This window comes from Nothoprocta perdicaria, unplaced genomic scaffold, assembly GCF_003342845.1.
Source record: "Nothoprocta perdicaria isolate Ctin4 unplaced genomic scaffold, notPer1 scaffold_17, whole genome shotgun sequence".
Classification (NCBI taxonomy): Eukaryota; Metazoa; Chordata; class Aves; order Tinamiformes; family Tinamidae; genus Nothoprocta; species Nothoprocta perdicaria.
The window spans coordinates 289514-303395 of NW_020454871.1; the positions used below are offsets into that span (position 1 = coordinate 289514).

General features: G+C 50.1%; 1 protein-coding gene across 2 annotated transcripts in view; it reads left to right on the forward strand.

Annotated features, from left to right (window-relative positions):
- Positions 1-13882, forward strand: part of LOC112944515 (gamma-aminobutyric acid receptor subunit beta-4) — a 67781-nt gene that overhangs the window by 36613 nt on the left and 17286 nt on the right. For both annotated transcript variants that reach the window (XM_026035974.1, XM_026035975.1), the window contains exon 4: positions 8891-9111. In XM_026035974.1, the coding sequence (XP_025891759.1) occupies positions 8891-9111 (221 nt within the window). The remainder of the gene's footprint in view (positions 1-8890; positions 9112-13882) is intronic.

Below are 13882 nucleotides of genomic sequence, written 5' to 3' on the forward strand. Positions count from 1 at the left end.
AGATATTCTGGGTGAGCTGGAATGGATACCCAGGGATGATGTTTTCCAAACTATCYCATCCCAACGGGCTTTTTTTTTGTCCTGTGCTCTCTGGCAGGCAGTGTCTATGAGAAGGACTGTAGAACCTACCCAGTTTGGGCAGGGTTTGACAGGGTTAGTGTCCCCTAAGACTACTGGCAAGATGGTGAAGGCGTTTGTCTAAAAGACMGCCAAACATACAGAAATAGGCGCAGGGAAGTGATGAGTTCTGGGAATGCTTTAGAGAAATTGTTCTTGTTCTTTAGCGTGTTGTTTCTGCTAGAAAGCCTTTTGCTTTTTGATGGTTACTTAACGTGAGCATCGCTCTGCAAGCAAGAGGTAGGAAAGCAACTGCAAGGCAAGAATTCTCTGCGGGTTTGCACCAAGGCTGTGAAGCCTCTTTGAAGGGGTGTAGGTAGCAAGAGTGATCTTCTTGTGTCACCTCTGCATTGGTACAATCCAGTTTTCTTTCTCTACCTTTCCAAAGGCTTTAGAAACTGGTATCTTCACCAGTCACTGTTTAGACGTCTTGCTCAAATTTAATTTAGTCTAATAGGGTAGTTGTTGCATGTTTAATTAAATACCAARCGATTATTTAAGAACATATTTTCGAGCTTTAATGGTTGTTTATTWGATATGTCTGCATGTGTATGCAGCTGGACGCTGGAAACGGGGATGCTGTAAGGCAGTCGGAGTGGTGCGCAGGAAAGGGAATACCRGAAGATGGGCTGGGAGAAGCTGGGTGGGAGATGGGAGAAGACAAGGTGGGATATGGGCAGTTGCACCGTCTTCTGGCTTGGAGATGTGCTGAGAGGGGATACATATATATACARTGTGTGAGCAAGCAGCAAAAGGTGAAGATGGTCATTCTGAAAGCACCATGTTCCCCTGTTGCAGGGCAGCAAAAGCCTAACATGGCATGATCTGTTTTAACTCCAAACCAGAAAGCACGTTGCAACAGAAGCATGCCCTCAACTGCCCTTGAGCAGCTATGCAATGGRCGATCATAACACTTGGGTGGAACTTCACAGAGTGCATTAATGCTCRTTTGCGGCGCAAAGCCTGTGGTAATGGGTAACCTTGTGGATAGCTGGAGAGAGGTAAGGGAAGCAGGAAAAGGGTCTAAGTTAAGATTTTGCCTTAAGCAAATGGGATAAGAATTAGAGTAGGGATTTGGAAGGACTTGAAGCCCTTTTGAGAAGTCATTTGATGCAGTGGTAGAACCTAGAAGATGTGTGTAATGAGCCTGTGTCTCGTGGAGGTAGAGCAAACTCTGTGTGCTGTGCTCGTCAAGTAATTCCTGGGATAGATTTTGCCTGAAAAAAGTAGTATACTGTACTTCTCTGGGAGAGCATCAGCTTGCTCCCCTGCCCTTGTTAACCAAAGCCACCCTCCAGTTTGCTCTTCTCCTGAAAGGGATTTCTCAGATGGTGACTTGTTGCCTGAAATGCCTCCTGCTTTAAGTAGATACCTGCTTTTAGGTGTCCTAGGTACCACCAGGAGTCCTCACCCCAGCTTCCAACCCATCTTTCAAGAGAAGGTTGTGTAAACCCCATCCCTTCAGCTCCGTGGCTGGAAGTGAATTGATGCCTTGCCTTTTACTCAGCTTAATGTATTGCCTTGCTTCTTGGCCTCAGCTGACAGCCTGGGTGGAGCATGCCCTTCTGCTACGTTGGCTCGGCACGGTAGGTCTTAGCACCAAATATTAGATGAGATGATTGATCGACAGGAGCTAAGGAGCTCCCACCTGGAAAAGAGGACAGTTTCTGAAGTTGCAGTGGGGTTTGGAATGAAGGTTAGGTGGCGACTCAGGGTTGGGAAGGCCAAAAAATCCTGCTTTGGGTGCAGAAAGGGCTCCAAGATCTGCCCAACCATCAGTCTTCATGGGGAGCAGAGCTATGGAAGCAGAGCAGCAGAAACTAGTGTTCAGCAGCTCACAGCTTTTACCGGTTAAGAACAGAGACTGCGAGGCTTTGCTCCCTGATAGCTCGGCATACTGCAGGGGCTGATGTGGGCATGGCTGCCCGTAACCCTGAGCAGGGTTGCTGGTTTGCATGTGCTCACGGAGCAGGTGCTGTTCACCCCTGGGCCCATCACCTCCGGCTTTCTCCTCTCCACCTCTGCTTCCAGCACGACTGGGGCTGTACAGCTGAGGACATCTGGTAGCCCCTCCTGTTCAGGAGCTTTGATATACAGGATCAGAAATCTGAAAGCCTTTTCACGGGCAGATCAACCTCCTTTTTGCTTAGGACCCAGTTAAGAGACGTCGTCTCTCTTACGCCAGCAGGATCAGCACCAACCCAAGTGCTGCAGCGATGAGGCAGGGCAGGAGAGAAATAGGGCAGCCAAGCAGCAGTTTACTTGCACGCCCATACCTGTTGAGAATACAGCTGGTAGCTGTCCCAGTTTCTGGATATGCATCCAGCAATTAAACACATGCAAATTGCTACAAAAGTAGATCAAATCAGTGAGGGGAACGTCTCTATGAAAACTCCTTTTCAAGTCCTGCAAGAAAATCAGTTCATGGGCACAAAGATCTGCTGCACAGAGCATATCCTAGAGGCCAGCATGTTTGTCACCTTGCGTTAATGGCAGGGATAGCACATGGAAGGGGCCTGCATTGTCAAAGGCCTTTTGTGATCCCCAAGTCGGTAGTGACACCTGGTAACTCCAAAAGGGGAGAGGTGGGAAAAGGGACCAGGTTTCTCACCCTCTGGGCTGAAGCTGTTGAAGAGCAGCAATATCTGATATTCTAACAGTTGTCGTGCAGAGCTTCAGCATTGTMACTCGGTCATGAAAAGAGAAATTAAAGCAACGCTGTCCCTAAGGAAAGCACAGTAAGTACCAGGGCTGCTTCCTCCTGSCTAGGCAAAGGTGAGAGTCTAAACACACTGAACTTTCCTAGCRCTGGAAGATTTCTATCATGTCTTTACTAATGTCAGATTCACTGGGGCTCGTTAAGGTCTGGAATCCCCTGATTTATCTTATTTGGGTAGAAATCCATTAAGAGGGCAAAGCAGACTGCTTACTTAACAAGCTCATAGAAGAACTGTGGCCCTCCTGCTCTGCCCTTGTATTCCTCTATGTGTCTTACACTGCTGCAATTCCTTGCAGCTGGCTGCAAGCACATCCTGTCTCCTCCCCCGAAAAATAATTCCTCTTATTTCCCCTACCCGCTCTTTGAAATGAAAGATACTATGAAACCCCTTTGTCCTTTAATTTCTCTCCCAAGAATGACAGGAACAGGAGCTGGTGTTAATCATCAAAGAAGTTGGAGCCAACAAACTGTTCATTAGTTGCTGGCAGTGGTGGCTTGGTTTTCAGCAAGTCAGAGGTGCTCCATTTTTCCCCCTCTTTCTGGAGCATCTTGGCTTTCCTGATGTTCTGTTCTGATCTTGGTCAAGGAGACCATATRCCACTTGCTTGTATCGGGTAGGACTTTTATTTGGTGACTTCCCCCTTCAAAAAGCAGATGCTGTRTCAAAATTGGGGCTGAAAAGTCGGGTGGCACAGCTGATGATGAAAGTGTCTGTTTTCAAGGAGCTTACTAATGTGCTTGGTGAAACACGGCCTCCACGAGTAGCTACCTTTCTGTGGGAAGCTTTGAAGGCAAAGGTACTAGTCACTTGTCAAAGACAACACTGGGCTAAGCAAAAGAGACACCCTTTCAGCCAGAAATGCTGTATTCTGCATAAAGACCACATGCTRTTCTATGTACACTACTCCTTCCATTTCTAATGCTGGTTTCTGAGTCTGTTGGGGGTGCCAGTAAGCGTGCACACTTCTTGCTGCTGGTCAGGAGCCTTGTTTCAGTACCGAGGACTCCACATTCCCACAGAAGGAGCCAGTCTGACCCAACCTGCCAATGGTCGGTATCTCCAGGGAGGCCCCTGTGCAGCTGCCTGCCCAGGAAGGTTCCGTCTGGTGCCTTCTTGCTAGAAGCTAGAGCTCTTTCTATCGCAGCAGGAGGAGGCCCTATGTCCTTGGGCTATTCTTTCCTTTTAATCCCTCCCATTTCTAACTCAGACGATCATGTTTTCCGCATTAGTGTCTAGAGCTTCCAAGCACTGCTAAGCTCCCGTCTTCAGTGTGTTCATAGCTGCAAGTTCCATGGGCTCCTTGGGAAGTTATTTCCACTGCCTTGTCTTCACTGTGTTCTTCTGCAAGAACTTAGATGCTGTGGGCATTCAGGCCTGTCTGTATTTCTGTGTTTAACCCACACAGTAGTTTTTTCCCTTCTTGCTGTCTCTCTTCTCTGCAACCCTTAAGTATCTAATAAGGGTGGAACACAGTCTGGGGTGTGCATGTCTTCAAGGTGAGACCAAGCGGTCTTGTGAGGAAAGCCACTAGGGACACGTGGCAGATTTGTGGTCTGCATGCTCCCATGAGAGGTGGCAGGAGAGGGACAAGCACTGAACTCCAAGGGGACACTGCGTGAGGGAGATAAACAGCCTGGATAGTAGAGAGGGAAAAAAAGATGTTTGGAATATAAACTTATGGAAAGTAATTCTCCAATGAAAGCTAACAGTGCCAGCTTGTTTTCCTTGTGCTGCAAAGCAAGTTCCTTTAGCTGTAGCTACCGTGTCCCTTGCGAACCTGGAGAATACCTGTGCATGTTTCACTGTGAATTTGCTGCTTCTGTGTTCTCCAGGAAACATCTTCTACTTTGCCTTSTCTTTGCCTCTTGTGTGTCAACATCTCATCTGTTCACTTCGATTTGGGGTCTCTGATGAGTTTCAGGAAAGACTGAGGTAGTTGATAGGGTTGCAGTTATCAGCCTGCGGTCCCTGACTGCAGATGRATGCTGCAGACGGATGCTAACAGCCCATGCTCCTACCATGCTGGTAGGAGGCCCCTGTTTCTTCTCTCACATGAGGCCCCCAGGTGAGCTCTGAGGCCGAGCAGGCTGAGGGGAAGGACACGGCGGGTCCCAGCGGGACRGGCATGGGGACGACCTCCCCGGCTGCCGTCTCGGCGCCGCGAGGGGTGACCGGGAGCAGTAGTGCTGAGCGTGGCCCCGCACATGGCTGGGTCACCCTGCCGAGCAGCGGGGAGCCCACGAAGGCCATGGACACCGCAGCAGGGAGCCCTGCAGCTTGTGAGCTGCACGGTGCTGCTTTGGGGAGCAAACCAAGGGAGCTGCCCACCCTGGAGATGCCGGTGGAAACACGGAGAGAAACAGCTTGCTTTGGAAGATCCAAGCTCTCTCAGCATAAGCGGAGTGTGGTTTGTAGGTCAGCCAGACTCGCCAAGGCTCGTGGGGCTCTCCTACAAGGCTGTTGCCAGCAGCATTTCAGCTTCCTGCAGTGGGATGCTGGTCAGGAGTGGGCAGACATGGCAAGACAAGCTGCAATAGTAAAGCCTGGCTAGAGAAAGGCTGCAGGGGTCTCTGGGAAGCTTGCTTTTCCTGGGGGTGGAAAATTCAGAAGGATGAGGTAGGAAGGCATAGAACTTCGGAGTAGATCATTCCCTTTCAGTTGTTCCAGTTGTAGAATTTTGCCTTTCCAAGGCCTCTGCAATGCAACTCACACGGAGCCTCCGATGCAGGTGGTGTCCCCCTTRGTCCTCATGTCACCCCCACTCCCCTAGCAACCATCAACGAAGCAGGAGGAAACCTGGAAGCCTCTTTGGTGCCCCTGGAGCTGCACTGGTGCGGTGTGGAAAGGGCCTGAYGACAGGATTGGAAGGAATGTGGGAACACTCCTATTTCTGTCTCCACTGCGAGGTCACCTCTCCACCAGTCCCTCTGGAGACACAAGCCAAGCCCTCTGGAGWCACCCTCTCCACCAAGGGTGCCTGTCTGGAGACACAAGCCTCCTCTGCTCATCCACGGCACAGGCAGCTGAAGAAGCTTAGTTGTGTTGTCCCACTAACATGTTTTGACGTTGAGCTGGAAGAAAGGCCTGGAGGGGTCCATGAGCTCCCCAGGACCTTCAAAACCTCTTTGGTTTTGAAGTTTTTCTTGGAGCCTTCTGGTAAAGGGGCCGATTTTTTTTCTCTGCTGGTGATGCTAGGGGCATACGGGTGGAAGTGGTAGGCTGTGAATGCAGTGGCTACTGGGAGGCTTGGGAAACCCTGTGTTAGTGTAAGTGAGAGAGAAAACCCCAGAACATTCACGGTTTGGAGGAAAATCTTCTGATTCCTGCACTTGCGAAATACTGTGTGCATGGGCTTCACCTGGCCGTTCTGCTCCTAAGGAGAGATGTCACCTGTGATTACTATTTTATCTGCCTCTGAAATGGACACTTAGAGATCGTCCCATGAGCTCTGGAGCCTGGTCACCTATGTGTGATGGGGAGGAGAAGGACATGGGTGTGTGTGCAGGGCAAGGACCGACGGGCCCAACGGAGCTGCCCACTGGTAGATGCTGGAGCAGGGCAAGTAGATGTGGTTTGTCCTGGTCAGAACAGGTGATGTGGGGCTGAAGGYAGCGCAAGGCCTGGTGCGCTTTCATCTCCTGCAGCGACTCCTGTCATAGCCTCCCCAAGGACCTTCCCTCTCTTGGGGCTGCTCCCGTTCCTCCATACAGTGCATGGTGCTCAGAGGCAGAGCCTCCTGCCTGGACATCAGGGCTGCATCCATCAGCACATCCGTGACACCTCTGCTCTGGGCAGGGCTCTGACCTCTGCGCGTTGGACACTTGCCCAGCTCTTCTGTTGCTGCCYAGAAATGCTGCACGCTCGGTGACAGAGCTGAGCGCTGGGGGTCAGGGAGGCAGGACAACAGCAAGGAGAATTTGAGGAGAAAAGGGGTGAAGGGCAGTGCTGGAAACAAGAGGGGCCGTGATTGTCCAGCGCTCCAGACTTCCATGACATTGTCCAGATAAATGTGTTGTATGGGGAAGCCTCTCAGCAGAGAAATGAATGAAGAGGGCTCAACCCAAGGCCGGACGGGCTGTTCTTCCCCAGAACAGGGTCTCCAGAATAGCGTCTCCGTACCCAGCGAGCATCCTTAGCCCACCAGATGAGACCTGGAACTTTTCCCATTAAAYCTGAAAGCCTATAGGAAGTTAATGTGGAAGGTGTATGAGTTGGGTGGTGCTCAACTTTGTAAGCAGCCCTCTCCTTGAGATGGGTGCGATGCCTTGTGTGCCACTCTTGGGGACAGGTTGGAGCCTGCAATGACAGCAGGGTGGCCTGGTTGAGGGCTGAGCTGTTGTGCAGCTCTGTCACGAATTAAGAAGGTGCAGGTCAATGGTGCAGTTTGTTGTGATGTGCAGTTTGTTGTGATGTGTGTTTGTTGTGAGGGGGAGCCCTCACATGGAAATGGTTGCCTTTGAGCTGGGTGTCTCTGGAGCAGGGAGGACAGACACCATAAAGGTGAGAAGCTCCAAGCACTTACTGTCTGCTCTGTGCCCTCACTGCAGTGCAGGTGCCACCCCCTGGGAGGGGTAGCAGGGAGGATGTTTTCCTTTGCAGGGTCTTGACCAAACGAGAAAACRTTGGGGTCTCTGAAAGATGTTCTCAGGCAAAAATTCAGCAATCCCTTAAAAAGCAAAGCAAAACAATTTCCTGGCCAAAAAGCTGTCACTGTGTTTTTGTTCYTTTCCATGCAATACAGAAGATGACAGATAAAGCATTTCTATCCAGATTCCACCAAGGGTTTGCTCTGTGACCTTTTGGATATGCGTGTGGGTCTAGGTTTCTGAATCACAGATACCTGCAATCGCCATAGCAATGCTGGGGGATTAGTTGAGCTTGCTTTCAGAGGTGCTGGATAAACCCGATGTCAARTGACTGAATAAAGCTGGTGTCAAGACAGGCAGCGTGGCCCTGTGCTGGGCCCAGCTCCTGCTGCACGTGCGAGGTCCTCGGCAGTGCCTTGTGTGGTGGGCACGAGCTGAGCAGGAGAAGCTGTGCTGCCCTCTGCACAGACCAACATGGCCTGGAGTCCTCTGGCACTGTGCGTATCTACAGTATAGTATCTAAGAGATCTTCCCATGTAGATACTCACAGTAGATATGGGAAGAGATCTTCTCAGTGGTGGCCAGTGATAGGACAAGGGGTAATGGGTACAAGCTGAAACACAGGAGGTTCCATCTCCAGGTGAGGAGGAACTTCTKYAYTGTGAGRGTGMCAGARCCCTGGCACAGGCTGCCCAGGGAGGCTGTGGAGKCTCCTKCTCTGGAGATCTTCCAAACCTGCCTGGATGCCACCCTGTGCCACATGCTCTGGGTGTCCCTGCTGGAGCAGGAAGGTTGGACTAGATGATCTCTAGAGGTCCCTTCCAACCTTGAACATTCTGTGATTCTGTGATAACATGTCCCCTAGCTCAGGGCATTACTGTGCAAGATCATTTTCGTGCATTTGCAGAATGTTTTTCTGTATAAAGACTTCTGCAAAACTACTTTCCCTGTTAAGCCTTACAGAGCTCAAGACCACTGCTAAGCTGCCCACCTCTGATCTACAAGCTTATTTTCTTAGCTCTGTTTTCCCCACTCAGGCTTCCCCCATAGCAAAAGATACTTGATTCCCAGTCTATTTAAGACCTGTTGCGACAATGTTTTGTCACTGATGTGTACCAACCCCCTTCCTGTTCTATTAACATATCTGAGAGGAATTACTAGTTCTTGTAGGGCAGTGCTGTGATACTGCATCTTTGAAGAAATTGAGTTAGGGCCTATGGGTCTCCACTGGAAGCGAGCTTAACTCGAGGGGTGCAATGTTACCTTGTCCCCTGCAAGGCTCAGGCTTGTCCTTGTTCCTCAGTACAAAGTGTAGCTCTCACAGCCCATGGAGGTGCAGCCTTGGGCACATTAGTGCCAAAAAAACATCCACCCCGACAGAGGACTCAGCATTAGCAGGGGTGAAGGGACTGAGAGTTCTGTTCCTACCCTGGGGCCAAGCTGACTCTTGCATGTTTCTCCTCCCAGGACTACACCATCACCATGTACTTCCAGCAGAGCTGGCGGGACAAACGCCTAGCCTACAACGACCTTCCTCTCAACCTCACCCTGGACAACAGGGTGGCCGACCAGTTGTGGCTGCCTGATACCTACTTCCTGAACGACAAGAAGTCCTTTCTGCATGGGGTGACAGTGAAGAATCGCATGATTCGCCTCCATCCTGATGGGACTGTCCTCTATGGCCTGAGGTAAGTCCAAGGGGAATCTTCTGCCCATTGTGGCTGGGAACAATGACATCTCATTTAAGTTTTCACCTGGTCCTGAAGAGATTCTGGGGTTTTTTTTAAGCACTGATCAAAAAGGATCAAGGAGAGGATCAAAAAGACCAAAACCTACTCAAATATTGCTCAATTTCAAGTATCTAGTCTTTCTCCAAGCTGAAAATGGTTGTTTCCCCATGCTGGCATAAACAAATATTGGGAATGGGAATAGTCAGTCCTATACATTTCAGGTCTCTTGCCGCTCATGTTGCCTAACACTTCCATTTGAAACCTGTTTCAAGTTGCTTAAAATTTTCTGCAAGTTTGGCCTATGGAGRTGGGCCTTTGTTAGTTTGGTATCCAAGGCTGAATTTCATAGCATTTGAGCCAAAACACTTCAGTCATTTTGAGTATGAGATAGGAAGCRTGTTTTTGTACTATTAAAAAAATGTCTCTTGTCTTTACCAGAGCACTTCTAGAGACTGAGGCTTGGAAGTTGATGTTTAGTAGCGAAATAATCCTCAGTGAGGAGGCTTTTTGTGGTGTCTGGAGTAAATTAATGTAGCCAAGTTCACAGCCTTTGGAAGTGCTGTGCTGATGTGCAGTGCAGGTGGCAAAGGTTGCCCTTACTTTATTATCTGGATGTGTGAAATGCCAGGGAATACAGGAAAGTTAAATGGGAGGGAGCAGAGGGCGGAAAGAGAAGTTTGCAGCCATAGGTAAGATTTAGGTGAAGCTTTTGGACCCTACAGCTGAAATACAGGCAGTGATTTTCTCCATCCCCTATTTGTCTGCTTTGAGCTATACCTCTCACCGTTGTTTTGGGTTTTTTCCTTCCCTTTTCAACTACCAAAATTCACAGCTGGTTTTTAGACCTGCCTCCACACTCGCAAATGATGGCAAGAGCAGCTCCGGGCTTACGTCCCAGTGCAGCAAAGCGGGAGGAAAGACCTTTCTCTCTCAAAGAGGGTACACCCACCCCTTCCCATTTACAGCATCAGCTCCTCTRCTGCTTCGTGGCTTGCGGCAAACTCTGATTCTTTTTCTTGTGATTTCCTCCTCTTTGGCTAGCAGGGCTGTTTCTGGGAGGGCAGGGCTGGCTGCAGGCAGGAGGTTGCCCAGGGCCTGCACTGCCAAGGAGTCCCGAGCAAGTTTTGCTTGCCCAGCAAAAGGCATGAAGCCTCCACCCTGATTTAACACAAGATTTCCCGTTTTGTGTTAAAGCAAGAGCAGGGCGAGAAAGCACTTGGACTCGGGGCAGGCAGGAGCGTGAACCCCAGCCACCTGGGGAGGAGGGGTAAAGAGCTTTTAAACTTGTGCTTGCCTCACCAAAGCTCAGGCTGCTCTGTGCTGAGCCAGCCCATCTCAGCAAAGAGCTGCCCCCGCCAGCACGCGGGAAGCCTTTGCGTGCACCTGCACAGCCAAGGAAGCAGAAATGCTAGGGTATAAATATCAGCTTCAATTTAGTCAGCTCAAATAACGAGCGGTGCAAACCCTGCAGCGCAGGTGACAAGTCCTTCGAGGGTTTGCACTTGTGCTAGCTCCGGATAGGAAGCCTGTGCTGGCACCTCCATCACCATTCCCTTCCCCATTCCCTTCCCCATTCCCTTCCCCATTCCCTTCCCCATTCCCTTCCCCATTCCCAACAGCCCAGCAGCACAGAGATGGGAGCTCTGTGCTGGCCTGTGTACATGGGTACCACAAAAGGAAAGTTGCACTCAGGCCCCAAGGAACAAAATGCCAGCTGCTTTGCCCCTGTTATTTCCAGGGTCGTAATAAGAGCTGCCCATGTTGTGTTAACTTTTGGCTGTTTTTCCTGGAAGCTGCTCTCTTGCCSCTGGAGAAAACAGCAATCGCAACAGCCAAGCTCCGAGCCATTTCTGAGCTGCTCTGCTCTTCAGTGGGAGCTCCTGGGGCTGTACCTCAGGTCAAGGTGCCTTGGTTTTCCTGTTCTGGGAGTACACTGGGCCTTGAGGGACAAATCAGTTCCTCCCTGAGTGCTAGAGGTCTCTCTAGGGGTACGAGCAACATTTTTGCCAGGGCTTCCTTTCTGCATCAATTCCTGCACCTGTGATTTTGCTGATAATAGGAGTCATAGGAGCAGTTTTGCAGGTGCAAATAATGGATACACTCACAAATACAGAGACACATGCACAGCAGGTGTAAGAYGGTAAGAAAACAGTGATCACGCTCACCTGTGTACCCTTTATTGACGGAAAATTGTACCTATGCTTGCCTYGCAAAAAGGAGGAAAAATGCAGATCCTCCCTGTATTTTGAAGCCTGCTCCTGTTGGCTTCTCTAGCATCCTCTGGAAGGATTCTTAAACTGGAGCTGCCCGGATGGAAAAAGGCCAAAAGAGGCAAATTCTGCCCCTCCTTGTTTGTTTGCTTGTTTGTTTTTCCGCAAGCAAGATGCCACAGCTCTGCTCCTCCTGCTACCTTCCTGCTAGTCGCTTCCCCCTCCTTTGAGCCGCTCCCGTAGCAAAGTGACTCAAGGATGCTATTTGTGGCACAACAGTCCCTTTTCTTTCCAGCAGTCTCTGATGTCAGAGACCTGGGAGGATGACACCCCAGCAGGCCCCGGCGCTCGGCACATGATCCAGCGACCTGCAGGATCAGTCTCAAAGCCCAAATCAGGCCCAAGGTCCAAGATACCCCATACAGGTGTGGACAGGTATTTCTGGTTCTTCAGTGAGGCCAGATCAGGCGTCAGCTCTCTTGTTTCCACGAGTAAATGAAGCCCTTTCTTCCCCCACTTGGCTCCAGTGTGACAGTTCTGTGTCGAAGAAGCATATGCTCGTTTTTGATAGAATTAGCAAATAAGTGGATGAAGGGAGTGCAGCAGATGTAACATAACCTCGTCTTAGGAAAGCATGCGATACAAAAGCTTGCTCCCAAATTAATTCACACTGGGCTTGGATTAAAAGCGGCTTGCCAAGTCTGCAACAAAAGGGATGCATAAACAGCAACGGACTGAATCAGGGGAGGCAGCTCTGGGGCTGCTGCTGCATGCATGGAGCTGGGGCTGGAATTTCCTAGCTCCTTCCTTCACAAGCTAGCAGATGGCCTGAATCCCAGCAGGAAAAATGGGGRCCTGGAGCCCAGATACAGGCGAGGAGGCGCTCTTATCTCCATGAACATGAAGGATGTGCAGGCTGTGGCGGAGGATACAAACCCGGCTGAGCCAACGGGGCTTGAGGGGAGCACAGCTTAGCGTGACGGCACCCGAACCTGTCCCACAAACACCTTGCTGGAACTGGAAGTGCCCCTCAAGGACRGGGAAGCGTCACCTGTGGCCCACAGCAGGGAAGCACTAAGCCATAGGGAGAGCCCCCGATGTGAAGGGGGGTTGTAGCAGGGACCCCCAAAGACAGGGTGTGCAGTTAGGAGTTCGGGTGGTGGAGCTAGGCAGGTAAAATGGTGAGGAAAGGCCAGCTAGAACCATTTGAATTTAATGRATTTTCCACTCCTAGCGGCTTTTTGTCAGAATTGGCAATGGTTTCATCACATTTTAAACAGAAAAAAAAAGTACAAAAGAATATTTTACTTAAGAAATAATGTTTCAGAAAAATGCTGATGTTTCTCTCCTAATTTATGTGGCAAATTCTTTATTTTTTTTGTCAATACTTCCCTCGCTAATTCAGGATGTCCATACTACCACTGCTGACGTTTGGGCATCATGCAGACTCATCAAAGGCTTTCTCTGGACCTCCAGAGACTGTCCAGCCCATTCCTGCTGTTACATTCCGAGCACTTTGCATGCTCAGTCGTCACATTTGGAGTCATTAAAGGCAACTAGAATATAATATGGACTGAGATTATTTCCTTTTCTAGACCACRTTGCCTTCGTATGGTGCCGAAACGAGTGGCCCCTTGTCAAATGCAAATGTCATCGATATTCTGCTATCTGTTTTCCAAGACCTAAAAATAGAAAATCCCTAACAATGCCGAAATCCTCATGCCTGATCTGAAGCCACGTTCTGAAATGAGCTTAAACCCGTCCTGCGGGGCACTCTGGAGGCTGTTTGGTTTAATTCCACTTAGGGACAAAGCGGAATTCCAGCGGAGCGGGTGCTGTGAGGCGCTCCGAGCGCGTCCCGCAGCCGCAGGGATGCGGAGGGGCCGGGATGCTGGGAAGCAGGMGGCAAGCCGAGGGGACGGCAAGTGAGAGGCGATGCCGGGGCTGGCGCGGAGCCCAGGCGATGGAAACTAAGCAGCTGAAAAACTGCAGAGGAATTTGATGACGGAGAGAAATTCTCTCCTGTGCGGAGAGAATGAGGGATCTCCTGCGAAGGTGGAGGGGGTGTGAGTGCGAGTTTTGCTTTTTCCGTGCCCGTGATAGTCACTGCAAGGAGCTCTGCTTTAGGGACCAGGCAAGAGCAGTGCAGCTTGGATGCACGCAACGGTGCTGAGGCAAAGCAGGGCATGGAGAGCAGTGAGTGCCCTCCTGGGGAAGCCAACCCCCGTCGTCCTCACCAGCGTGAGTGTTGCAATGTTGTTATCCTTGTGACAGCTGAAAATTTACATCTTAAAAACTAGGTGAGAGTGAGGGGAAATGGATTTCATCAGAAGCTTGGTTCCCTGCTTGAGGTTAGGGACRGATCACTACGTGTATTTTGGACCCCATGGTTGGGATGAAGTGCTCAGCTGGAAGAACTAGAAGGAAGCTTAAGAAAGACAAAGTTTAAGAAAAAAAAATGAAGTTTCAGAATACTGTCTTTGAAGCTGAGGAAGAAACTGGAGCTAGCTAGAGCTGAG